Source organism: Meleagris gallopavo, chromosome 12 (genome assembly GCF_905368555.1).
Source record: "Meleagris gallopavo chromosome 12, MGAL_WU_HG_1.1, whole genome shotgun sequence".
In the NCBI taxonomy this organism is placed as follows: domain Eukaryota; kingdom Metazoa; phylum Chordata; class Aves; order Galliformes; family Phasianidae; genus Meleagris; species Meleagris gallopavo.
In genome coordinates, this window is record NC_139415.1 from 13,499,694 (window position 1) to 13,526,852 (window position 27,159).

At 43.1% G+C, this 27,159-nt stretch overlaps 1 protein-coding gene across 8 annotated transcripts in view; it reads right to left on the reverse strand.

Annotated features, from left to right (window-relative positions):
- Positions 1-27,159, reverse strand: part of AKAP13 (A-kinase anchoring protein 13) — a 199,102-nt gene that overhangs the window by 98,771 nt on the left and 73,172 nt on the right. For all 8 annotated transcript variants that reach the window (XM_085234171.1, XM_085234170.1, XM_085234174.1 and 5 more), the window contains 2 exons: positions 18,513-18,809; positions 8,411-8,594 (listed from right to left, as the gene is read on the reverse strand). In XM_085234171.1, coding sequence (XP_085090297.1) covers positions 8,411-8,594; positions 18,513-18,809 — 481 coding nt within the window. The remainder of the gene's footprint in view (positions 1-8,410; positions 8,595-18,512; positions 18,810-27,159) is intronic.

Below are 27,159 nucleotides of genomic sequence, written 5' to 3' on the forward strand. Positions count from 1 at the left end.
CCCAATCATCGAGGCACTGAAGTCAACCAAGACATCACAAGCACAAAGCAGCCACAGAAATGACCTTCCTTTATCAAGGAAACACAGACACTTCTGTATGGACTATTTTTCTTTTCAGCTGCCATGCATAAGAAATCACTGTGCTCAGGGCCTGCTCTCAGAGCACGATGAAGCAGTCATCACAAAAAAACGTATTCACCCATTCATGAAGCCACCACCAGCAGGCTTCAAGAACACAACAGCCTTCTCCACTTTCTCATCAGCTTCAAGTACACTTACAAGCATCTTCAAACAGGCACCCACAGAGCAGCCTGCACAGCAGCAGCCTCAGAGAACCCTCAAAGGCTTCAATACCTGGAGCAGGATTGCAGGAGAGCACGGCACCCTGCAGCATCACGAGCACATCCCACCACTGCTACCGCTGCTGCAATCTGCCACCTCCATCTTCTGCAGGTCAGGCTGATCATTTGTGAGCAGCGGTGATTGCTGCTGATTCAAGTCTGCAATTCCTTTCCATATTCAAGTTGTGAATCTGCACTGCAGTCTACAAAGGGGCTTAAGCCTTTTGGTATAGCCAGGATCTTTCTCACATCGCATCCAACCACAGATAACACAGAGCTCTCATTTTTAGGAGCAGTCACCCATGTTGTACATAATTAAGATGGCTCAATCCACCGACTCCTCCAAGTCATCCCTCTCATACACTGACACATCCAGGCGCTGATGTACTGCAGCAGAGAGGACAAATGAGTGCTCACAAGTGTCAACTTGTTTGCACACTGCTATTTCTGTTGCTCAGACAATCACTTTCAAGAGGACGTAGATCACATGAGAATACCCTCCTGCTCCTTTGCCCCTGTGTTGAGCTTAACCATTTGTGTGTCTCCTTTCTGGCTCACTGCAAGCCCTACCTTCTATTGAGAAATTACAAAAGCACACATTCTTTCCGAAAATAGGATTTAGACCTACATTTAGTGCTCCCTCATTATGAAAGGCACTCATTTTGTACTGGTTAGCAATTTCTGCAGTAGTTGTAATTGTACAGGAGTACATACCCAAGGTGAACTAATAGGAGATAAAAACAAAAATGGAAATATTTACTAAAGATTTACTAACAGACATAGATAGAAACTCCAGCATTTAAGTAGTCTGAAAATCTGCTTTCATTCAGCGCAGAAGTCTTAGCCGCAGTTTGCCTGCAACGGGGGAAGCAAGCCTTAAAGGATCTGACCATCCTGGGTCAGTTCTTTCTGCCCTTTCAACAGCTTCCTACAGAAATACTTGGGAGACAGCACTGAACAGAAAGTTTCCCTTGTACCAACTCTGAGCCAAACTTTCGCTGATGGAAGTATCTCCCTTGGCACAAAAGTGAAGGACTGACCAACAAAGTCCACAGCGGTCATATGAATGCCTTCACCTCCAGCATAATCACGCGGCACTGAACCGTGTCCCACTGAGAAAACCTGGCAGGAATCCTCCAGCCCTGCTCTCCGCTGCTTCACGCCCATTTTCTGGTGCACAGAAAGGAAATGGCTGCCTTCATGAAAGAGCAGCGCTTGCATGGAGAAAGACTTACCAGCGGCCCTTCACCAAAGGAAACCAGGCTCAAGGAAGGATGCTGACCCCAAACACAGCGAGTGAAGGAGCAAACTCAACCCCTCACCACCTCCAAAATGCTCTCGGGCCATGACTCAAACCACAGCATCACCGGCACATCCGACCCATGAGAAACTACAAGGGATACTATTTTTTAGACCTCCACAAGCAAGTGCCATCCCCAGTGAAGGAGGAGCAGAGCGCCGTATTTGTGTGCAGATCTATTCTGGTCTTGTAGCGAAGCTGATAGGATGGCCTCGGGCCAAGGAGGGGCGGAAAGCAGTGGAGGAACGGCTGCAACGACCCAGCGCAGCTCCCAGCTTCCTGCACATACGGGCAAGATATTTATAAAAAAAGGGAAGATAAGTGAGAAAGGGAGAACAACGAACGTGCTCCGACTGGAGGAAAAGCCCTTCAAAGTTTCAGAAGCGGTCATCAGTTGGAGTGGTTTGAAATTGGGCTACGTCAGGGCTCCAAAAGAAGCGCCTTCCCGTACACAGATAACAGGATTTATCCAAAGGGGAGAGGAAGGCTGAGGAAGAGATTGGACAAATGATCCAAACAATCTCAGTGGGTTAAGCAGAGCCACATACTAGGAAGGGGGACCCCGCAGGCAGAAGGCGGTGCAGGAAGTCAAGGTGTTGTTTCCTGGGGATATCCCTTCACATTTCTCAGCCAGACCTTGGCTGGGACAAAGCAAACCCAGCAGCACTGCTGGCTCTTGGGACCTTACTGTAACCTTAGCCACAGCTGCGGGGTGTTTCTGAAAGCATCAGATTCATGTGATAAAGAAAATAAAATCACTTCCAAAGAAAAAAAAAAAAGAAAAAAAAAAGTGCTATGGTTATGGCAAACAGCTAGGAAATGCTAGAATTTAGATGCTCTTTTCTCTAAGAGAAATAAAACTTACACAGGATTTTAGTGTTACATATCTTACATTCCTATTCAAATTTTGATTTATGGCTGTTATTTTAATAACTCACTGAAAATACAAGATCAGACAGATAGACTGACTGTGGTCCGGAATAAACAAGGAACGGTGCCTACTGGGACAGGAAGCTGGGCTTGGTGGCTGTTGCACAACACGTCCCTAACACTAACAACTTACATACATCAAGCCAACAGCCCCTCCAATGAAAATCCACACCCAGATTTATCATAGTCACCAGAATGTCAGAGCAAGACTCCAGAAAACCATAACAAACAAAAGGCAGTTTCCTAAGCTCATCACACACAGGGGTGTGGGGCTCCAAAGTATCTCCTTGTTCTTCAAACAAAACTGCAGGCAGCCAGCAATAATCAGCTACTGATAATGCCAACAACTGCTCGTTACTAATTACAATTAATATTTAGTGGCAACGCTATTACTCCTAAGAGGACTCAATGTGTCCCTTTTGATTGTGTGTTCCCTTCGTATCCTTTTAACAGATTTTTTGTTTTATTTTGTCCCACTACAGAGTAAATGGAAACAGATAAGACAGTAAATCAATGCTGTTGCAGAATGTTGGGTAACACAGGCCTCGTATGGTACGATCAGCTCTTTGTCAATAGCCCCACTGTCTTTAATGGCATACACAGCACAAGTGCACACCAGCACTTCCATGTTTTCTATGTTTCCCCATTTTTGGGAACATCACTATGCATCATATAGGAGGATTCAGAAAATACACGCAACTGACACATGGTAGAATGAGTTAACACAGATGGCCAGCTCATACACAGGAAAATGATTTCAAGACAGTGTTTATACCTCAGGTGAGTGTACCAAAAGCCACCGGAAAGCAGGAGAAAAGAAAAAAAAAAAAACACCAACAAGTATTTCTCATGTAAGGCACTTCTACAGAGCACTCACTAACTGGAATGCTTTTGATGTTGAAGGAAAGAGTTCATCTGCTGCAGAAACGATGAGTAACTGCTTACGGTGCTCCACGCAAATGTGAACAGCAGAGGGTTTGGAAGCTGAACTGAATTCAGGATTGCATGAATAACCCTCCAATATCAGATTAAATATTCAACAACTGAATTCAAGATATTTAATGCTAACTTCTCAGCCCAACAATCAACACACTATACAATAGGAAATCATACCAGAGAAGAAAGCTGGCTTGTTCCTTCAACAGTTATTTGCAGACTTGAAATCCTAGGACAAGTCCAGTTATCTTAACAAATGCAATATACTTCCTACCTCAGAGGGTCTGAACTCTAAAACCTAAACATTTCTCAGGCCTCATCAAATATATGCACAGCACACATTCCACAGGAATAGCTGCCTGTTGTTGCATACATTTTTGCATGTTTCACTTTCCTAGCTTTACCTACAAAGGAAGATCTCAGTATGATTTTGGAGCGCACCAGGAAAAGAGTAAAAGCTGGTGCATGTAATGAGTCAGTAAATGGAAGGTGGGAAGCACGAATGCCTCTTGCTCCATCACACTGTCCCTGCTGCTATGCCATGGCCAGAGGAAAGCCACAGCATCTCAGCATCCTTCCAGCCAGGATGAATTAGCAATTAAGCAACTCTGTTGCAAAAAAATCATCTGGAAGTTCAGCAATGAAGCACCTGAAACCAGATTCCTGTTGGATCACTACTACTCCTATACTTCTGTACCCAAGCAGCATCCTTTTAACACACGGATCTCTCACCAGATCCTCCATCTTTGCTCTTTATTTTCTCTGAACATCCCTTTAAATGGCAATTAAAAGGTTTGTTGCTTGGTTTTATACGGAAGAACAGAAGGAAAAACAGTCTTCAGCCGCCAATTCTGGTTAGCACAAATGCAAAGTAGAGCAAAGCAAGGGGCAGGCGATGCTGCACAACCTGCAGGACACCTGCGTGTCCCCAGTTGCTTCCTGCTCCTGCTCCCTGCACAGGGAACCACAGAGGAAGAAATAACAGAGGGGAGACTCAGAGTGCTGCCACTCAGCTCACAATTAGGGCAAGGGTGCAGAGAGGACCAGGCCAGCACACTGTTACACACTGCTACAGCCTGGCACCGAATTCCCTGCAGTTGGTGATGTTCCCAGCCCAAAAACCTGGTGATTTCGGAATGCACCTGCACCACACACAGCTGAAGACAAACTGGAGATTTCTGAAATCAAACGCACTTAATGGACTTGCTGAACTGGCGTGTAAAGAAATAAGACACCGGACAAATCCTCTTGCAGCCCTGGCCCAGAAAAGCAGCAAAGAACATTCAATTACAAAAGTAAAGTGACTGAAAAACCTTCCTCATCTGAGAGGCACCACGGAGATTACAGCACAGACATCACCAATTACTTACACAAAATCAGAACAATAGCAAGTGATTATCAAGCATTGCAAAATGTTCACGAGAAACTTCTGCTACCAGCAAGCTGTTCCTTACGTGTGTTAATTAAATCTAGGTCAGTTGAATTTTGGAAATCTGCACTAATACTGGCTTATGGCTTCACATTCTGGGACACCACGCTGCTACCTGGAGGTTTGAGCCACAGAGACACACAGAAGTGCTTCATGGTAATGAGAGGCCAGCAGAGAAAACAGAAAAGCAAAGTGAATGCTAGAAACACAAGAGACTTGTGCTCTGTATCTTCCCCTCTGCACGGACTGGAAAACGCAGGAGTTTTTCTTGCAGACTTTACTTTTCTCCTACCCTCACTCTCAGCTGCAAAGGAACACCACACATCTGGCTTCACTGAAAGAAAAAAACCGATACTTTTGGGCTGCCGGATGGAACTTTGCTCTGCAGAAATGAAATTAGGTTACAAAATCAGAGTTTTACAGAATAGCACTTCGACTCCGAAATTCAGAACACGAGCTATTTCTTGGAGCCATTTTACTTGCCTGACTTACACTGAAGAACATGGAGCTGGCAGACAGATTATGTTACTACACCGAACCATATTAAAAAACATCAACTACTGCAAAACGCAGCCGTCCTGCTGCAGAGGCCAAGTTACTCACCCTGCCCTGGTTAGAGCCCTGCTGCCTCCTTGGAGCCCTGTCTTTGCACAGCACAGCAGAGCTGCCAACGCCCTGCAGCCAGCATTGCCCAATTTAAACATGAGGAAGCAGCAGGCTTCAACAAAGGAGCCTTCTTTTTTCAATTCACTTCTCCCGCACTTGGGAACTGTTGAAATTCAGAGAGAGCTTCGCGTGCTGCCTTCTTCCCAAGGCTTTTCTATGGGGGATCAGGTGCATCCAGCCCCGCCAGCAGCTCTGGGTGCATCATTTCTGCCAGAGGACGCACATCACAAGCTCCAGCCTACAGTAAAAGAAGCTTCCAGACTTGCAGCTCCGCAGTGGAAGGCATCTTGCATCCTTAAAATGAACTTAAGAGCTGAAAAGGGAAAGCTCATCTGACAAACAGAAATTCCAAATGTCACCAGTGTCATTAGTTTTTGAGAAAAATATTTACACTGCAACTGAACCCAGACAAAACTGCACCAACAGAGGTTTTCTGTCTGTTTTTTAATGATTCTGCCTTAATTACAGCAGAACATCACCCCTTCCCCACACTGATGGAGAGTTGTGAAATGCAGGGTCCTGCAAATTAGCAACAATAAAATCCCCCCAAGGATAATGCAACACAAAACATGCTGCATTCATTTATTTTGCAAAGTGGAGCTTAATTACTTGTAAAAATAATGGCTCCTTTGTACAAGCTCTCACTAACATGCGTTGCTGCTCCGTATTTTGCTGAGTGGTACACACTGTGTGCCAAATGTGTGTGCATGGTTTATACAGCCAGTGCATAAGGAGAGTGCAGAAAAGAGATTGTACAGTATCCATTGTGTTTTGACAGCACGTAAATAATATATACTCTTGTCGTGGAGTTTGGCTGCTTTTCCCTATTTTGAAACTCACTATTTCTCCTCCCAGTATGGCCTGATCCCCTGCGACTGCAGAAAGCACCAAGCATAATGAAACTTCTGCTATGGAAACAGGTCACCTTCATCGCAGCCACCATCCCACTGGAAGCTTTTTGGAGCAACAAGATGCACCTTGCATCTGACACCTGTCAGATGGTTAGGCATATTATTTCCACCCAAGAGGGAAAGTAGCCGTAATTCTGCTTACCTCACCTACATGGTTTTAGGATACAGTAAAAAGAACAGAAGCCAGCAGCACCTTGATGGAAAAGGTACTGAGGGTACTACAGTATCTCGTGTTCAAAGACGTACTGCAAAGGTCACCAGAGGAATCCCTTCGATGACCCCAACAGCAGCTGTCCCAGTGATTAGCAGCGGGCAATGCCACATAACCAAGTGCTTTTGCTTCTTTTCCCACCAAGAAAGGACTGCATTGGAATTGGTTGTGAAACACACTACCAAATACATAAACAGCAGTTGTAACAGCTCTGTTTACTTCCCATATCTTTTAAAATTATCGACTCTGTTCATTCAGATCAAAGTATTTGCTGTGAGCTTTATAATCAAGTTTTGGTCAACTCAGACTTTGTGGTAGTATGCAAATTCTGTCAGCATCATTAGTCTCACCTTGGAGCTCTTGGCTGCAGTTTCAGGATGAATTTGCTTATTCCAGTTTTATAAAGCAGCCTACAAGACCGTTGAGTATTTTCACATTATGACTGCTGTTGAACTCACGTGGGAAAAAGAGAAACACTGCTACCATCTCTGCATTGATCCCAGCCAACAGTGGTGAAGAAAAGGTCAGACAGAGTACAGCTCCTGTCCCACCCCTCACCTTCTCCCTCACCCTGCCTGCTATGTGGTTGGCTTCACTGCCTCAGATGAAACTTAAATGCAAGCACACGAGCAGCCAAACTTACTTTTTGCTGCCTCTAACATCCTGTCCAACAACTATAGAAAACAGAATAATTACAATTTGTAGCGTAAAGAAACGTTGCGTGAGAGCACGGACAACACAGAAGAGTCCTAAACATGACACTGGGTCACTGAACATAAACCCTAAGCATCTGAAATTTCCCATCAGGAAAACAAAGTTAATAACAAAGCTTAAGAGAACTGGGCATCAGAACAGCAGACATGCAGACCAAAACTTTTACAAACAGCCCTCCCGCCCCAGAACTTATTTAAGCTCTTTGTCTTTATTAGCTGCAGCTTTTAAAGCCAGTAAGCCAAACATTTGCTATTCAAAAGTAACTTTCCATCTTCTGAAGTTTTTCTGTCAAACGCTGCAGTGATGGCTCACACAACAAGTTACTTGCTGCAGTTGGCAAGATCTGGCTGCTTCTCATCACCTCGTAGAACAGAACAGTTTCTGCTGCAAATTCTTGCATTAATTTTTACTTAAATTCTTACCTACACAAGCAGATATCTATTCTCTACAAGACACTGCTTTAGTTCAACAGAATTGTTACAATTTCATCTAACCAAAAAACCTGTAGATCAATGAAGTACAAATGTGACAGTCACAGCCACTAGCCTGCTAGCTGCACTCCTTTCAACAGTTGTACTTGTTTGAAGACAAGATTTTTCACTTGTGTTTGTATAAGGTTTGCCTTAATTAGCTGATATTATTATGACTCACGTTAGGTTGCAAGGCACAGCTGGAAACAGAACAACGTGAACAGAACAGAAGAACCCAACAGTATTACTGCACTTACTTTGAATACTAAGGTCATTCACCCATTGTTTCTAGCAATAAAAGTAAAAGCAAAACCACAAAAAAATTTTCTTCAAGAGCAGAGTTTAGCTTTTAGAATCATTAAGGGGGAAGGCACCTCTAAGATCATCTAGTCCAACCATCCACCTCCAACCAATATTCCCCAATTAGACACTCTTCAGGGATAAAGCAAAGGGAAGCACGATAAAGGAAAAACAAGCAGATGAACCATGAAATCATTCTTACTCGGTCAGAAGCTGATGCAACTTCTGGTAGCCCCTCTCCAAGGCCAAGCTCACGGGCGTCGCGCCGTCGCGGTTGTGGATGCTGAGAGCTCCTCTTCCTCCTGGCTGCTGGAGCAGAAACCACGTCAGCCTCAGCAGGCCCTGCCTCACTGCAAAGTGCATCAGTGTCTCCCGAGGGATGTTCTCTGGGAATAAGGAAAGAAAAAGAAATAAGAATTTGTAGGCTGCCGTTTAGGTGAATGCCATTCCCCCACATCCTTGTTACTGGAGACAAGCCACAAGCATGCCAAGTGCAGCACAATGGCTGGCATGGAACTAGAGGTGCTGACAGCCAAAAAGCCAAGGAACCTAAACACTGCAGCACCTGGAAAAACACGCTCTGCACAAGTTGGCTGCGAAATCCAGGAGACACCGCTGCATGAAAGCAAGGGACTGGCTCCAGTGGGACTGAACATGCTCAGGACGTCTCGGGGTCAGGCTGAAAGAGCACAGAAGTCAAAGTGAAAAGAAGGGCTTTGTGGACAGCCATGACAACCACTGAGCTGCAGGGCTTCCCTACAGCTCCTGGCATCTTCAGGGGTGTACATTTCTCTGTACATCCAAGCCTTTTTTAGTCCCATGGCCAGGACCAGCTTTTAGGAATCTAAGAGTTATGTTATTTAATGGAACACTGATTTGTCCCAAGGCACGAAGAAAATCAATTACAACCGAAGAACAAATGCAGAGCAGTTATGAAAGAGAACAGTTTTAGCCTCTCATATGGACATAAAAATGAGGTTTTTGATTTCCTGGCTTGATTGTGCCTTAGCCCAGCTTTTCTCAGCTTTCTGCAGTAGCACTATAATTCTGAGTAGCAGCATTTATAAACTAGTAATCTCCTCTGCTGCTTTTTATGTTTAATAACCGTGACTTTCTAATTCGGCAAAAGTCACTCTTGAGCCTAAGCTTTCATCTCAGAAAAGTATCCCCCCTACTCTCAAAGCTGCAGCCCGAGAACTTCCACCAGAAATGCGCTCCAGATGCACCGCTGAAATACAGCATTTGCAGATCAAAGCGTGCTACTTCTGCAGGGAGGGAGAAAGCATTTGGGTTAAAAAACTGCAAGAAATAAAAATTTGTTCTTTTAATTAACAAAGGATTTCAGTATCGACTGGCAGCAGCAAAAACAACAAAAATGCACCAGCTGAGTAAACCATGCCAATGCTTTAATACCTTTAATATCACAGCAGTGATTTATTGGGTTATTAATTTGGTTGCCAGCCAAATCTACATAGAAAATTTAAAAAATGCAAGTGCATAATGTCCGTAAGATTTAATTATTTTTTCCCCAAGAAGCATACCCCAAGAGAAATCACTTCTTCAGTGCGCTGCTGTTTTCTTGCTTGCTTTCTCAAGGGACATCATTAAGGCCTTTAGTGAAAATCGATGAAAAAAGAGGGAGTTATCCCTGCCTGACACACAGGCTTTCCCCACTTTCTGGATCAGCTCCTGAAGAACTGATCTGTATTCAAGAACTACAGCTCTCTGGCACTGCCTCTCTTCCATATGACTCCAAATAGGATCTCTGGGCTTCAAACCAATCCTTCCTTCCTAGCATCCTTTTATTACTCTCAAGCAAAATCATGTTATCTTGAACACGAGTATGTCTGAATGGAGGTTCCAGCTGATCAGAGAAAAAAGAAATAGCTGGTCTTACAGACAAATTCTCAGCCTATGGGAGAGTAACAACAAGGATTTTGGTACAAAAAGTGTGCAACAGCGTGTCATGCTTCAGAAATAAACAACCCAACAAGGTGGTTAATCAACGACTGTCAGCTTTGGGCCTAAGGTATAATGAAAAACAACACAGCAAAAGGGAAAAACTACTGACGAGGCTGCAGAGAGGAGAAAGTGTGGATACAGGACTGGACTTAGTGAAAGCATATGGCCAAAGTTTTACCCTGTGAACTTGTACTTGCACAGAGCTCCTACAATAACTGCACTAATAAACTGGCAGTCAGCTAGCATAATTAAAACAGTACAGCTCTTCCTGCCGCGGATGTAGGAAGCACCACAGCACTTCTGTTGGAGCAAATGACTGCTGTCCAAATAAAGAACATGTTGCACTGCTCTGACCACATCTGTTGCAGCAAGGCATCGTCTCCCACTCCAGCTGCCTTGTTGAAAGGGAACATCATCTTCCTAACTGAAGCAAACAGCCTTGCACCAGAGTAGACCTGAAAAGCATAAACATGGATTCCTGGATCGAAACACCTCTTCCTCCTTTAGCTGAGAGCTGCACAATTAGGGAGCAGCATCTTCTGCTTACCAGCTCTTGGTTCTCCAATAAAAACACACACCAACTGCAAGTTTGGAAAGGTGCTTGGAACCATGCATCCCCTGATCCACCTGGGTACCCATCCCTACATGTATTTCCATAGAGGAATTGCTTCTCCCACTTGTCCCAAATGTTCAGGTGATTTAATCTGCTCATTTGAATGCACTTCTTGAAAATCCTATCTTTTTTTCTCTGCTTTTTAAAAACCATCTTCACTACTGTCAAATTAGTGGATACAGGTGGATGGAGGTGGCTACACATGCAGCTGACCTGAAGTCAGCACTGCCCCAGTGCCTCTGCACAACCACGATGTGCACAGAAGATGAATACAAAACAAGGCACCCTGCCATCCTGAGCATATTAAACACAGACTCATTCTCCAGGTCCATTGGAAAGGATCTGCCTGACATACAGACTGGCTCCAGGCCATCCTAACAGATGGGTATGGATGATAGCAGCAAAGAGACAAAGTGCTGTGCACACAACAACTGCAGGGCCCTGGGCAATGGCTTTAGAGGGTTCTGGAGTGTTTAAAACTCACACAGCTATGGTGAAAAGGCGTGTGCCATCTGTGGACTGGATTAACTACTAATATACAAAGACAAATACATCTGTTGGTGCGCAGTGTTGCTCAGAACAAGCCAAGAGCAGGTGTGCACTGAGTATGGGAGTGCTGCATGATGGAGATGGAAGGAGGATGGGCAGCATGCCTACAGCCATCCCAGCTCTGAAGGTCTGAGGCTTGTTGCATGGGATGCTGGAAATTCAGTCAACGATTACAACGTCTTGTCATGGTGCAAAATTCCTTTTCCAGCTATGGAAGAACAACAGAAGCTTTAACCAGCAGTAGCCAGAGCTCCTTCTCCTACCACATTAGGCATGAGCTCCTCATCTTAAAATGGCTGTCTTTTGATGTCAACAAAAAGGTTCTTGTAATTAGGAAAACTGTGGAAATGCAAGACACGATACTGGAAAGACCAAAGTTGTTTTTGTTCCTTTCTTGTTTCCTAGTAATAGGCAAGACTTGAAACATATGATTATTGTCCCATAATGGCAGGGCACTCTAATCCAGCTGGCAAAACAGAAGACTTTAGATGTATTATTTTAATTTTTTTTTTTTTTGCAGCTGTGACACATGAACAATTTATCTGAGTAGCTAAGGTCAACATTTCCATAGAAGAATATCAAATGTACTTTGCTAACTGTAAATGATTAAGGCTTAAGGTGCTTATAGCACTAAATAAAAAAGCACAGAAGTAGAAAAAAAAACAACAAAGGTTTGGGTATGACACATCTGAGAGCACACAAACTGTTCCCTAAGTAAGAACTTGCATTGTAATCCTGATTAAATAAAAGAAAAAAGAAAAGAAACATCAAGTAACCTCTGTATTTGCTTCTTATTTATTTAGAGAAATCCATGCTGAATGGCTCAGTTTACCCTCCATACCTTGAGACAGCTCAGTAAAGAAGAGAAAGTCATGGATTGGAATAGCTCAAAGTATCTCTTGCTACTCTTCCTGTGATAGTGACTTCCCCTTGTTTTTCAGCCAAAATCATGTATTGCCAGCAAATTCTAAAGGCTACCATCAAATCTTGTTTATGGCTGAAAGGGTTCTCAGTGCTCAGATCAACCCTCGAACAAAACCCCGAAACAAGCTGTTACCTCAAGAAGGCAATGGTACTAAAGGAAGGTCAGGGTGAAGACACAGAGGTTGGAGTTACGAGTTCAGTTAATAAAAAATGTGGGTAATTCTTTTTTAATCTTATAAACAAGACTTTTTCAAAGCACACTAAAGGATCTTCATGTCCCTACTCCCACTAACACCTAAGGGAACAGAAACACCTTAATGCCAATGGTTTCTCAGCCACAGACACTGGTTGAACATTTTCTGCTTCCTATTTTGCAATGCAGAGGGCATTAAATTCAGGGAAGGAAAATATTTTTTTTCATCTTATCAAGTACTGTAGCTGAACAGACTACTTCGTGCTGTTTGCTCAGAAAAGATCATGCCCATTTATATTACACAAGCCTTTATCAGAGGGCAGAGAGAAAGGTGAGAAGGAGATACAAAAGAACACCAAACCCAGGGAAAAGAAAACCGGTAACTATTATCCTGAAAGCATTTAAGTAGAAACTATAAATGGAGTGCAGGAGTTGAACAGATTAAAGCTTTATGTCTGGAAAATACCATCAGCCACATCCCTTTAACATGCTCCAGTGGAGAAAAAAGGTAGCTCCTAATTTCATTATAGTTAGTCCTGAAAGTTTGTTGTTTTTTTTTTCCTAGTAAGGTTTTTTTTGGTTGTTGCTACCTGCTCTCTTCAGGCATTCTCTGTTTCTGTTTTCAGTATCCTCTTGAGATCTTTCTGATCTCTACTGATGTGGTCCATTGCATCGTGCACTGCAACCCTACTGGGTTCCACGCACCGTTTAAACACAACTCCCAACTATTTCAGACTGGGCCAAGGCAACTTCTTCCTCACCATCTCCTCCCCAGTGAGCTCACAAAGCTTTATTTCTCAAGAAGCACTGTTGCATATAGATGTTTGCTATTCAGTGCTTCTGGGAAGCTGTACATATTCAAGACGCCTTCAAGACGTCAGTAACTGCATTCCTAAGGCCTGGGAGCTGCTAAGTGTTTTATCTGCTAAGATGGTATTCCAGTTATCTGCCTGCAATCAATGCTATCTTGCAGCTCATCAAAGGGACAGATTTTTCCAATGTTCTCATGGGGAATCACTTGCTCTCATGGCTGATCATCACTGCACTCTGAAAGCACCAACCTGAAAAGCTCACACCACCAAAATCAGAACCATCAGTCTCGATTTCACCACTTATTTTGATGAGCAAATTGAACAGACTGTTTCCTAAAAGAAGTTTTGAAAGCAGTCTGTTCACTACTAATAGATAACTCAAGGATTAAGTTCTCTAAGCTTTCCATACCTTAGATACTCCCTTATTTTTTTCGTCATCTTTTTCTCCCTACTGCAGCACAAACAAGCCATAATCATTACTCATAGCTCCAAATATTCTGCTCTGGTTTTCTAGTTAGTTTATTTTCTGCTTAATCATTTAAAATAGAAAATTACAGTCCTGCATTTATGTTGCATATATCCTCAGAATACATATTAAATTTTGATTTCTAGATATAAAGTATAACCCATCTGTTCAATTTCAACAACAGCCTTCTAAATGTCACAGGGAACAGTAAATAACCCTACGTTTAACAGCACTAACAACTATGTTCTTTAGAAAGTTACAGTGCACTTGCAGTAATTAAGACAGACATGATAACACAGCACCTGAAAGTAATGCTGTGTTTGGAACACCATGGTAACAAAAGTCATCCTTAATTACGGATAGTCTGAAATAAACTTGGGATGCCATCTGAGTTCACATGAGCTGACAATTAAGGGCAAAGCCCAGGAAGGGACAGTGCACGGCAGGTAAGAGCACAGCACAGCTCACTCAGCTGCCCCGGGACAGCAGCAGCATACATGAAGAGAGCTGAGACATCCATGCCCAAGGTGGTTTAGATGAACTCTGGACTTGGAATGCAAAGCCTTCAACCTGCACATGTCCATGCAGAGCCCTGCAACACAAGGACATGCTTCTTTCCAAAGGTATAGCACTGTGCACGGTGGACTCGATGATCCTGAAGGTCTTTTCCAACCAAGATGAAGCATCAGGTGGGATGTGGTACCTCCCTCACCCAAAGTCCCATGACCTGACCTGCATAACTGGCACGACAGCTTTGTATTCCCTGTGAAATATTTTTTGTGTGTGGATAAACAAGTATCTACTGAAAAGTTACTGCAAGACTTTCTGGAGCCCTTTTCTCTAAAATATGGATTAAAGGCTTCTCTGGGGGCTTCTTCAAGTTGCAAATAGGAGGCTGTACCTCAAGCAGGTGGATTCATGGAGAAGGAGGAAAATAAGTGGTAGAGACTGGGAAGGCAATTTAGGTCAGCTCATTCTGCACGGGAACAGAACGCTGACCAAAATGCCCTGAAACCAAGTACCCCTCTGACAGCAGCTGATGTGAGGAAAGCTTGAGAGCAGGCTTTATACATATATGTATTTTATTGGGGAAAGTTATCCATAAAGAAGCTCAGAAACCTAATTAAAGCCAATGATCACCTGTAGGTGTCCCTGTTCACTGCAGGGAATGGGACCAGGTGGCCTCTAAGAGTCCCTTCTGACTCAAACGATTCTATGATCAGACCAGAAGGGCAAAGAATTCAAAACAAGAAAAACAAGTAAAGAATTTCACCTTTCCGTGGAAAAGCAAACAAGAAGAACTCTGAGGTGAGACCACTGATCAACAGTTTCAGAGAAGAAGATTCTGTTTCCTGAACTAGCTTTTCTAGCCAGGGGCTCCCTATGTACAGCCACTGCCCTCCATCACATAAGCATTACAGATGCTGGCAGGACCAGGCTGGGTATCACACTCCACACCATTGGCTGCTGAACACAAAGCCCAAGTCATACAAAAAGAGAACTTGGTGCTAAATTTGGCACAACAGGTTCATTCAGAGCTTGATGAGATCCAAATGAATCCACTTTTTTCAACAGGTTTTAGGTGAAGAACTAAAGCCTGTGATCACAGATTATTTCAGACTTTTTTTGTTGTACCAGAGTAACATCAATTAATAAATACTGGTTTTGAGCAATGTTAACCAAACAGATGCAATTAAATTACCATATGGATTAGATTAATTAATACTGCTCAATGCATTTAATTATGGGACAATTTCTTTTTAAGCACTAAGAAGTTTTTGTCTTCTGGACCAGCAAATGAGAATACTGTACACAAACATGCTGGGATTGGAAATATACTGATGAACAATACAGGAATACATGCTGGGTTTATTTTCAATTTGTTCAAATGAAAACGATGTCTAAAGAGATAAAAAGACATAAATGTAAAGAAAGTATAGTATGAAATACATACTATTGGGATTACTGAATCTGAGGAAACTTCTCTTGCTGAATGGCAACAGCTAACTTAAGTAGGTTATGGGGAAAAAAAAAGAAAGGTGTTTCACTGGAATGCTCACAGATGTCCTCTGGCAGTTTTAAATAATGTTAGAGGTATTTCTAGCCCACAGCTGAAGCAATGCATTCTTAGCAATTTGGATGTACGAATGCACCGTGCCTTTAATCTAGAGCAATGGCAAACTCTTGAGGAATGAAAACCCAGGTTTGGCAACCAAAACATAAGCAAGCACATAGTTCTTACATAGCTCTGGACCACAACAATGCTGCACTTTTACTTACTCAGTGTTATGGCAGCATCTTCCCTGTCCTTTGGAGCGTGACAGCATTTAACTCCTTGTCTTCTGCAGGAAGAGTTGGGAATGGGCAAAGGAAAGGAAAGGTCCGTGCAGAGCCAGACCCTCTCACAAGCCTGCACCAAGCTGTGCTCAACCCTGGAGCCACCATCCAAGCTCTTGCTGTAGAACAGCAGCCACTTCACACCTATCTCTAGACTCGAGCCCTTAGAAATATCTCCTTTCAAACATGCTTAACAGCAATGCCCACCTTGTAACAGCATTTCTGTGCCCAGATTGCTGGCTGAGGCTCTCCGCTCGCCCTGACTTTCAGAGGTTTTGCTAAACAGCAGTGTTTTGTTTCCAATCCACACGAGCCCAAAGAGAAATGTCAGCTTAGAAGCAGCGTGAAAGCCTTTCAAGAAAGGATCTGACATTTTCTTTTGTTCTCATTTCTATAGTATTTTCTCCTTCAAGAAGGTTATTTGAAGTATATGGCAGTGACATTTAGAGAAATGGGAAATATGAATTGAGATAACTGTTCATAGGTAGTGATGCAATGAAGGATGGGCGGTCCCACTAGAGGGGCACTGACCAGAACATATGCATAATTGTTCTCATGCTCCCCCAGTTTCAATCTGTGCAATGATTTTTCCACTTTCCCAACCCAGATTAACACACAAGCACCACCACTACAGAGGTGCTGTTTTCCTAATGTAGCTCTCCATCATGAATCAGAGACATCTCTCCAACCTTGTTCTCCCAAAACAGGGTTACGTGACCAGAAGGATGCTTATATATACAAATCTTTCCTGTCACAGTCACAAAAATTCCCCAAAAGTCCCTATGTATAATCAGCTTAGTGAAAAAGAACTACCAGATATATCTGCCTCCAGAGCAAAAGCAAACCAGGAGATGAAAAACAGACCAAGACATCAACAGATTGCCCTTATTCAGTTACATGTGAAAAAACTTACTGCAAGGGAACATTTTATTAGACCAGCAATCTTAGATGAAGGTTGCATTTACTGCTGCTGTATGCCACAGCCTATACCACGGTGATTTTCAGGCACGTAAGTGTATGCTGAGCAAATCCTATGGCAAATCCATAAGCAGATCCTTTCCCTAACTTCTGATTTTTCCAAAGAGGAACCAAACACAAAAAAAAGAAACTTCCTGCAAAATTAGTAACAATCCAGTGCTTCAATTGAAATTTTCATTAAGAGCACTTTGCCAACCTTTTACTATATTTTTACCGGTTCAGTAAAGCAGAAATTCCTGCATTATCACAGCTTTCTAAAATGCAAAAAGAAACATCAGTGTCTTCCATGGAGAGGGAAAAGATACCAAGTGTTTATCTCCCAGTAAACAGACAACAGCATCTGAATTTCTATCCAGAAACCACTAAATAGGATCACATCTCTGAACGTCTGCTAATGCTGCTTTGACTGCCTGCCCGTGCATTCATGTTTACAAAAGCAGTCACTGAGGCAGTGACAATTAAAGCAGGAAAAAATCCTGCAGAAAACCCCATCAGAGCAAGCAGAACTGCAACCGCTGTGCTGAACAACTCATTCCTGTTGCAGTGTTTAGACTGGTATATCCCATAACAGATAGGGAATGCCTTACAGCCACATTCCTCATGTGAAATGATTTGCCAAAATACCTTAGAAATTTACAGCAACACTGGAATTAGCCCCAGAGTGCACCAGTATGCTTCCTTAAAACTTCCCTGTGACAAAAAATCAAAAGCAGAACTCCAAGGCTACAGCCATGTCACAGCATCTTGAATGTGTTGGCTCTGCTGCTTTTACTAGAGGCTTTGGGCCAGTACTGACCTCTGCTTATAAGCTCTCAGTAGCACTCTCTGCTATGGTTAAGGGCTCACGTTAGCCAGACTTTCCCACTTTTACTCTGTTTTATTTGCAGAATTATCTGGGCTCATTTTAAGGAGGGGTCTGTGTTCACCAGACAGCTGTACAGGCAGGGATGCTGGATCAATCCTCAGGGTGCTTTGGCATCAAATGTGCTGCCTGTAGGCAGCCTGCCAGCTTCTCCGAGAGAAATCAAATGCGTTTTACGCACATTACAGTTCCTTTGCACCTGTGCTATAAAACCAGTGTTTATCAAACACACCAAGGCTGTGGCACAAGGCCAAAGCATCAGGCTTCCTCCACAGACCCATCTCTTTCAGGAAATCAGAGAAGCGTGATGCTGATGCATGCATAACACTGCACAGACAAAAAACCCCTATCTGCACGTGTTGCGACTCTGACCACTTACCACACTGTGTTCTATTTTATAAAGAAAACATGGGTGACCTGTATTTCAAGGTGGCTGAAGTGCAAAGTGTAGGGCACAGACACAGTACGACACGTTGGTATACAGCCTGTCCCATTTCTGCGCACTAAGACCAATGAATATTTTCAAAGACAGGTGGATGGCTCCCAGAGCAGAAGGCTTTTAACCCCTCTCCTCTCCCACACCTCACACACATCCCCACGCTTCTCACCGTTGAGGGACTGATCTGTTCCCAGCACGTTCCATTCTGCAGGCAGTTTCAGGTGTCGAAATGCCAAAGCCACTTTCTCATCCAAAATGTCCACATCTGCAGCAGGTGGTCTCGACTGGTCCAAGAAACGGGTGAAGTTTAGTGCCTGCTGGTTCCCTGCGTAGGTAGCCAGAAACTGGGCTGCATCGTAGGCTTCATCCTGGATGAACTTGAAGCTCTCTTCTGCCACCACCAGAACAGGGCGACCTTCCTTAGAGGCACAAAGTGCCACCTTCACCGTCTCACAGCAGTCATGGCCTGCAAAGAAAACCAAGGGAAAATGTAGAAGAGAAAAGTTGAGTGCTGAAGAAAGCCACAACTGAGCAGCATTTTTAACACACACATTCCTTATATTAAATCAGATAAATACAAGTTATCAAAAGTCACAACTCTAAATTAAAAGCTATCTTGGGACCTCAAGGTGTTTGAAGAGAAATAAGTATTTTTTGAAGATTTTTAAAGATGTGTAATCCTTCTGTTTGGCATAATATAGAGCCAGAAGTATCTAAGCAGCTCTGCTCTGACCAGCCTATTTTGGATCAGCTACAAGTAAATCCAAGAGCACTTGGTAACGATTTTCTAGTGCACCAATGGGAGTTATGATCCAATCAGGCAGATTATAGGGTCAGACAAACTTTTCCTTTCCAGCTCCACAGGACTCGGGAACTCATCAGAAAGTAGAACTTGAGAGCAGGAAAAGCTCCTGCTCCAAAAGCTGGCACAGCACTTGGCTTATACAGCAACCACCACAACATCACCTAACACACAAACCTACAAAGCAGCAAGAGCTGGGAGAGCACAGCCTGAAACACAAAACTAAAACTAAGCTTCTGCTAAATAAAAACCCAAACTAGCTTCTTTCCATATTTACCAAATAAAAATGGTAGAACTTTGATACATCTATTTAATTAGGGCCCAAAGCAGCCAGTGCTGGCAGTTGTCAGACATGCCCCTTCAATAATAAGGTTCGTGTTTCAAGTTCACTGTGCAGCACAGCTCCTTGTTCCAGTGTCAGCCTGACGTCAGTGCTGTTTTTGCCAGAAAAGCACGGACCCTGCACTAATTACTGGAAAAGCTTCTTTTGCACATGACCTCAGCATCTAACCACATTCATGGAACCCTACTTAATTAAATACAAAATGACGATTTATTTTTAAAGGCTTGAAAATTCTATTTAAGCCCCTATTTGTGGTCAGTGGGAAAGTTTCCTTCTTGTGTCGAGTCTCTTTGCTGTTGATTTCACTCACAAAAGGAAAATACGTCCCTAATCTCTGCAGCCATTCAGCCAACCTTCCAGATCTGTTCTGAGGCTTTTGGCAGCTGTACAGGTTTGTCTGCTGAAAGAGGCAATCCTGAAGTTAATTGAGAGGTCAAAACTGCTATTAGGACACTGTGGGTAACACCAAAATTGTCAGAGATGAGGCGGTGTGACTTCCTAAGGAGAGCAAGCGCAGCTGGAAACATATCAAAGGAAAATGATGTGAAAGTTGAAGGAACAGACATACTAACAGTGACATTACAACAAAGAATAAGAGTGGGAAGACCTTTGGGGGCTCTTTGGAAGCTATGGATAAGTCTAACTTGGAGGAAAGCATAAGATGCTCTTTCTAAAGCAGCAAGGACTTGAAAAAATTACACGTGCATTCAGAGTTTAATTCATCACCATCTGATGGGATTGGCAGCGGCCCTGAGGAAGTACATCACAAATTCCATCCATCCTCACTGAGGCAGCCTTAAATATCCAAAGGAGAAGGCACAATTCTGGGGGAACTTCTCTCAGTGTAGACCTTTACAACCTTCCCCATATAACTTCTTACTAAAGATATCAGAACAAGGAGCTAAGAAGGCATACTAACATTGTTTAAAACCTCTACCAGAGCCCTGAGCTGCACACAGTGTGAAGAGCCATCCTGAGAAAGCTGACTTGAGAACTGTGAACTTGGCTCTTCCTCATGCAAAGCAGTGGAAGTTTGCTAAAATGCAAAGGTTTTTGTTTTTTGGTTTTCTTTTTTGGTTTTTTTTTTTAATAATAAAAGATTGAAAGATTGCTTAATCACATGAGAAAAGCTTTGATTTTTACTTTTTTTAAGCTATTTTCTCTCTATTCCCATAAGAATCCCATCTGCAAAGCAACCTAGAAAACAGCTACTCTGCCAGAAAGCCAGCTGAGTTTCAAGAGTGAAGCTGAAGGCAAGCACAGCCTGCTCGCAGTCAGAGAAACACTGCAGGACAGTCACTTCTTCGTGAGGAAAGCTGCTCCATTATGACAACAACAGAAACTTCAGTAGAGAAACGCAGCTGCCTTCAACCAGCACATCAGACTGGACGAGCTGTGATCCAGTTGCACTGAACACGTGTGGAACTCCAGCCTTGCAGTGCATTTAAGTAAAGCCACAGAAGCACAGACGCAACATCAGCAGAGGTGACCACCAGACCACGTCCTGATCCACAGCCAGAGGCGGTTCTCCTGAAAGCCCCACTAGCATCTAATGCAGCCTTGAAAAAGAGGTGCCTGAGCTGACAATCCATGGACATCTGACAGGATCAAACAAGCATCCTGCTAAACCCTTGGGAATGCTATTCCAAAGGGCAACCCCTCACAAGGCTTTGATGTTCTCCTTCCTTACATCTGACTAGATGTCAAACTGGGGGTTAAGAGTCTGGGACAGGTTCTGACTTTGGCAAAGAGTTCAAACACAGGAGGAGCAATTAAGTAACAAGCGTGGCAAATAGTAAAAGATTGCTCAAGAGGTCTCTGCCCCCTGCTTTGAAAGAGCCACAGGGACGTCACCAGCAAAGAGCTCAAACACCCGAGCGCACACAGGACCTTCTGCAGGAACAGCCAGTGTGGCAAGGCTGCTCTCTACATCAAAGACCTGCTTCCTAGCCTGGAATAACTGTTGAACTTCAACAGCCCTTTTCCCAGAGCACGTTAAGCAGTGTTAGGAAAAGTGAGCTCAGCTTTCCAGCACTCTTGGGAGATAAATGGTTATCATCTGCAGAGTAAGCCCAAAGCTGTTTTCATGAGGTTAAGGAATTTGCCCAAGATCACAAAGAACTCAGGGCAAGGTTGGAACAGATGCTATTGCTCTGAATGGTCTCCTTTCTGCTCCAGCAGCTAGACAGCAGAGTTTACCCTTAGCAGAGTGAAGGATGGACGCATGCACGGTGCTGGTGTGCAGCATCCATCACCCAGCCTACAAACAGCGTGTACAGCACCATGAGCACCGCAGCATAAGGCCATTAACTGCTGTGCTCCTTCCAGAAGCAGAACAAAGCTCTTCAGACTTACTAAAAACGTAAAAAACCCAGGTGTATCAGGATGAACCATCAGCTTACTTATAGCCTACCTGTAGCATTTGTGTTTCAGAAGGTTCAAAACATGGGGGACCGAATAAATCAAACACATAGGTTCAGCCTCAAAGGGCAGGAGAAATGTAGGCATTTTAGAGCTCAAATGGGTTTGCGATGCTGCGTAACATCTCTGCAGATTGCCTTCATTCTCCTCCAGAAATCTGGACATCTGGCCAAACAAGCAATCCAAAGCAAACGGTAACATACTGAACACTGCCACACTATTACCATTCAGCAATATTCCAACTTGAATTCTAACTTTTCCAACAAATGTAACAGTGTTTCTACCACTGCTGTTTGCTAACGTCTCAGGCTATTTACTGGCATCCACACTGTTCTCTTCTTTGTACATTTTTTTGCCACAGTATGAAATTTCATCATTTATATGCTAGCTTAACTGTTATAAAAGTCAAATAATCCACCCCTTAATTCTTCTTGTATTGAATTTTACCCTATTTCTCCTAGTCCTCAATCATTTCAGATTTAGAAGCAACTCAATACTTAGGAGCTGTTCTAGGATCTGCCAACATATTGCAGGAAAAATCCAGAAATTATAAAACGTTCCAGTCTGCACAGAGATGGGTGCAGCAGTTGCTTCTGCCATGATAAAGTGAATTCCTCAGTTTCACAAACCCACACTTTAAAAATTGTTTAAAGCAAGACAACAAGTCTTCAATTACCAAATTCCTTACTAGGCCACTTACTGGAACTTGCTTTGGGCTATACACAACAACAAAAAACAAGGAACACGAAGCTCTGGCCTCTCTGTACTCAACCCTGATGAGATGAGATGCACTGGTTTGATAGCGCTGCCTCTTCTACACAATAATGTTTGCAAAATAACACTGCAAAAGGTGGAGATGCTCAGCTGTAGGGACTTTGTAGACAAGTTAATGTATAGTCTTAGACTTAGCCCTTCAAGTGGTATCCATTTTACTGACCTGGGGTGTGTTTAAAAGGCTGCCAGCAGGACTCTGAACAGACTTTTTATCATCAAACAAGGCACACATGGAGACAAAACATCGTTGCTCTGAAGCAGAGCTTTTACTAAAACATGATTTCATTTCCTACTCCTCTGAAAGTGGAAATCCTGTCCAAACCACCTATTTTCAGAATTCACATTTGAGATATCAGACAATGGTCCCCCAGCCTGGGCAGCTATTTAAAGCACTGCTGGAAGCACATGTTTAGGTTTGCCTGGTTGGTGACTAAGTACTCCTGTGCTAATTGCGTCCTCCGAGTTATTCTGGTGGGGCTGTTTATGATCTTATATGGAGGTCTAAACAGGACAGGAAAGCTAGACAGCGAATGCTGTGAATCTCCTGGAGTATTTTCAGTCCGCATCCAACAGATGTTGCCATCTGGTGGCTTGTAGAAAGGGAAGTCAAGGGATCTCCTATGGCCACTTGAGAAAAGCTCTCTCCTTCAGAAATCCCAAATTCTGGTTCTGAAAACTAGAGCCTATGCTTGACGTGTCTGATGTACAGTTGCTGTATTTACATAAGAGACCTTATGAAATACATACACCAGTAAAAGTGATGGACAGGAGCCTTTGTTTTTCATTTCTGTACTATTCATATAGAGAGTGTAGAAAGATTGTTTTAGGTCCTTTACACTGCAGAGGTCATATAAATCGGTAGAAGCACAAGTCCCCACACATTACCTCATAAATAACTTCAATACAAATTCAGTAATTTTTTCCTGTCACTGATGTCATCTAGAAGTAGCATCACTTCCTTTTGATTGCACTGCCTAGAGCAATTAAGTAGACCAAACAGAATGGACTGCAAAAAGTCTTCTTGGCTATGCTGTTTTGTTCTATTTTAGGGGGGTTTTGTTCCATAATTAAGAGTATTTTAAAATCCACAACTAGCATTGCCAAGAGATCACTTGTTATGCAACTTGTTTACCCTTTTGGTCTCCCAGTACGAAGATTGCGATTCATGAAGTATAGCTTTTTCTATGAAAAGTTGTTTCCTAAGGGAAAACAGTCTGTGGTAAAAGAGAATAAAGCAGGAACATATGTAAAGGATTTCACAGTAAAATAGAAGAAGTTTGAAATGAAGATATTTCCAAGCTAGCTGAAATTAATTTTACTTTATCCACTCAACTAGCAGAAAGGAAGGAGGAATAAAACAAAGCAAAGGACCACAGGAATTCAGAACAAATGCACCTTGAGCTCTGGCAGCTCAGGGCCATGCCCTGTAGTGAAGAGTCTTTTCCTGATATCCAGTCTGACCATCCTCTGACACAGCTCCATGCCACTCCCTTAAGTCCTCTCACTGTCACCAGAGAGAGGAGATCAGCTCTGTGAGGAAGCCATAGGCAGCCATGAGGAGCTGCAGGCTGCCATAAGGCCTTCCCTCAGCCTGCTGTGCTTCAGGCTGAACAAAACAAGGGACTTCAGCGGCTCCTCACACATCTTACCCTCTAGACCTTCCAACCATTTTTGCTGTCCTTCCTGCTGCTCTTCTGCACTTCTCAGATACCTGCTCTTTAAGCACAAAGCCACACCGGTGCCCGATGGAGCAGCCATTACATGATGCACACCATACACGGCAAGCAGCACTGTGAACTTTCTTCTGTGAGCTCCTCCAAACACAGCTGGCAAAGTTCTCCCAAAATCTGCCCAACAGCTTGCTGATCTCGAGCTCTGCTACACACTGCAGTTGGGGCTTTTGACTCATGTGAACAGGGATGAGGTCGTTCCTTTTTTATTGTTTTGTTTCCCAGACCACGATATCAGGCTTGATTTATTTTTGTTTTCAGTGGGGGAAAAACTGCTTCAGAAGCAGAGGCAGAAGATGAGGCTGCTGCTCTGTATTCAAGTTTCACTTCCCTGTTTTGACAAACTTTCTGTACCACCACGTGCCACCCAGTTAGCCAGTCAGTGCCTCCACTCTACCCTCCCTACCCTGCGGAGATGTTGGGAAGAAAAATATATTAAAGATTACGACAGGCTCAGTTGCTACGCTAACAAGGACTTATTGACAAGCTCAGTTTATGACTGACACTAAGCAGAACGAGTTTCTCTTAACATAAACAGACACAAGCTAACTTCAAACTATGTAATTTCAGCAGCAAAAAACTGCTTAGCCACAGCAGCAGAGGTGGTATCACTTTCTACATCCTTCCCCACTTAGACCATCGGTATTTTCTTAGTTCTGCAAATCCAGTGGCTACGCTTTAGCCACCAATGATAATCAAACTAGAGAAACACACAACAACACTCGATTTTCTGCTTGGTTATTATAAAAAAAATATTCTCAGAAAGAGTAGCAATGCATTGGAACAGGCTGCTCAAGAAGGTGGTGGAAAAGGGTAGTGGTGGCCACAAGCGTGGGCTGATGGTTGGACTGGATGATCTAAGTGCACTTTTAACTTCAATGATTCTATGATATCTGCCTGCCACACAGATGGACCTTAACACTGGAAGTATCTGACAAGGGAATGTTTTAAAGTGTTCTGCAGAACTATGAAGCATCTCTGGTGGAGAGGAAAATTTCTTTAATTATAGAAAATTTAGATTAGATAATTTGGAAATTGAAACATCTCAATCATCACAGTGAAGTAATAGCAAAAAAAATCTTTTTGTTATTTTTCATCAAGGCAAACAGAAGCTTACTGGGATAATGCAACCTGATCTGTCCTTAGGCTAGCAAAAGAGGTACTGGAAGCATACAAAGGAATCACTGCCTAATTCTTCAAACTCAGGAGTTTATTCTGACACTTCAGTTATGACAGATCAGTTGAGAATCTATTTCTTATAAGGGGAAATTATTTCTCCTAAATTTGTAACATAGCCAAACGTGGGGGCAGGACAATCACCCATCCCATCCTCCAGAGCAAGTACAAATCCACAGTTATTACTCATCCTTTGCATGATTTCTGAATCGACATTTACCTACGTATTCAGGTATCTTTCTCAAGGCACTGAAACTAAAGAGATCATCAGATCCACAGTTTTTTCCCTAAACCAACAGAAGACTTCTAGCACTGAGGCCTAGCAAAGGATGAACAATCCTAGGCTGCTTCCAACTTTCCTACTAGGGGCTGGTAAATGCTGTTGATCATGTAAACAAGGCAGCAAACCAGGATACATCCTACACCCCTGAAATCTCTTGGGTCTCATCGCTGCCTCCCTTTTTCCTATAGTGTGATTCACGATTTTACTGTATGTATTCTGAGCGCTTTTTTCCTTTCCTTTGCATCACTTTCATAGTCTTTTCCTGTCCAAAAAGACTCCCTTGTACATATGCACCTGGCTACCAGAATTCAAGATGCTTTCACTTCAAGCTCTATAGTACACGCAGCTTTCAGTCTGCAAGCAAGCTTACACTCCTGTAAAATAACAGACCCTTCCCTACAGGTCATCCAGGACCCATCATTTGCATTGACAATAGTGTGGTTACTTCTGCTTTGTTCAGAAGCAACAGATTCTCCCGCTGTGAACCTTTCTCTAAATTAAAAATATAAAGGACATCAGTATTTTCCCCCCAGGGCCTCCTCACTTCACTTGAAATCTACACAGACAAGGTTCAAGACACTGGCTGACATTCAGACCAAGCTGTAAGCCCTATTCTCTGAGTAGGCATGGGGCACCAGGCTGTAACTCCAGCAAGTGAAGTTTCTGGCTAGCTAAGTTGCATAAAAGAAGGTACGGCAGGACTGGTAGCCAGATGCGGTTTGGCATGGTGGACAAAGTGGCAGTGCTTCAACACTGGCTGTTGTTTTCTTTTCATCTCATTCATATCCTCTTGCATCTTTAAATCAAATATGCTTACAGCTTCAAATGTCTGCTCCTCACAGAAGAGAAGTTTCTAATCTAAAATGTTAGGGAGATGAATCTGTAGAGGAAACTAATGCATTTTACACCACCACGGAGGAAAAAAAAACAAACACCTTTACACCTAAGTTAAAAATGCCTAAAGGCAACCAAATCCGCATGCAACATTCCACCATTCTAGTTATGCTCTAATGAATGCTGTATAGAGAAGGCATAGCCACTACATAGATTCATGACATAAGCCATGGGAACCTGAAAGCCTATTCTCCTTCCTTATAAATTTGTATAATTTATTAATTATCAGGGCACTGAGTGTGGGAAGTTCCACAGCACCATCCCGTAAGCATCAGTGCCAGGGACACACCAGCAGCCGGGGAGTTATGTGCTGATAGAGAGTACATCCCAGTTACAGAACAGAATGCAAAATCTAATGTTGCAGTTGAAAATTTTCTCTAAGAAAAAGCCGTT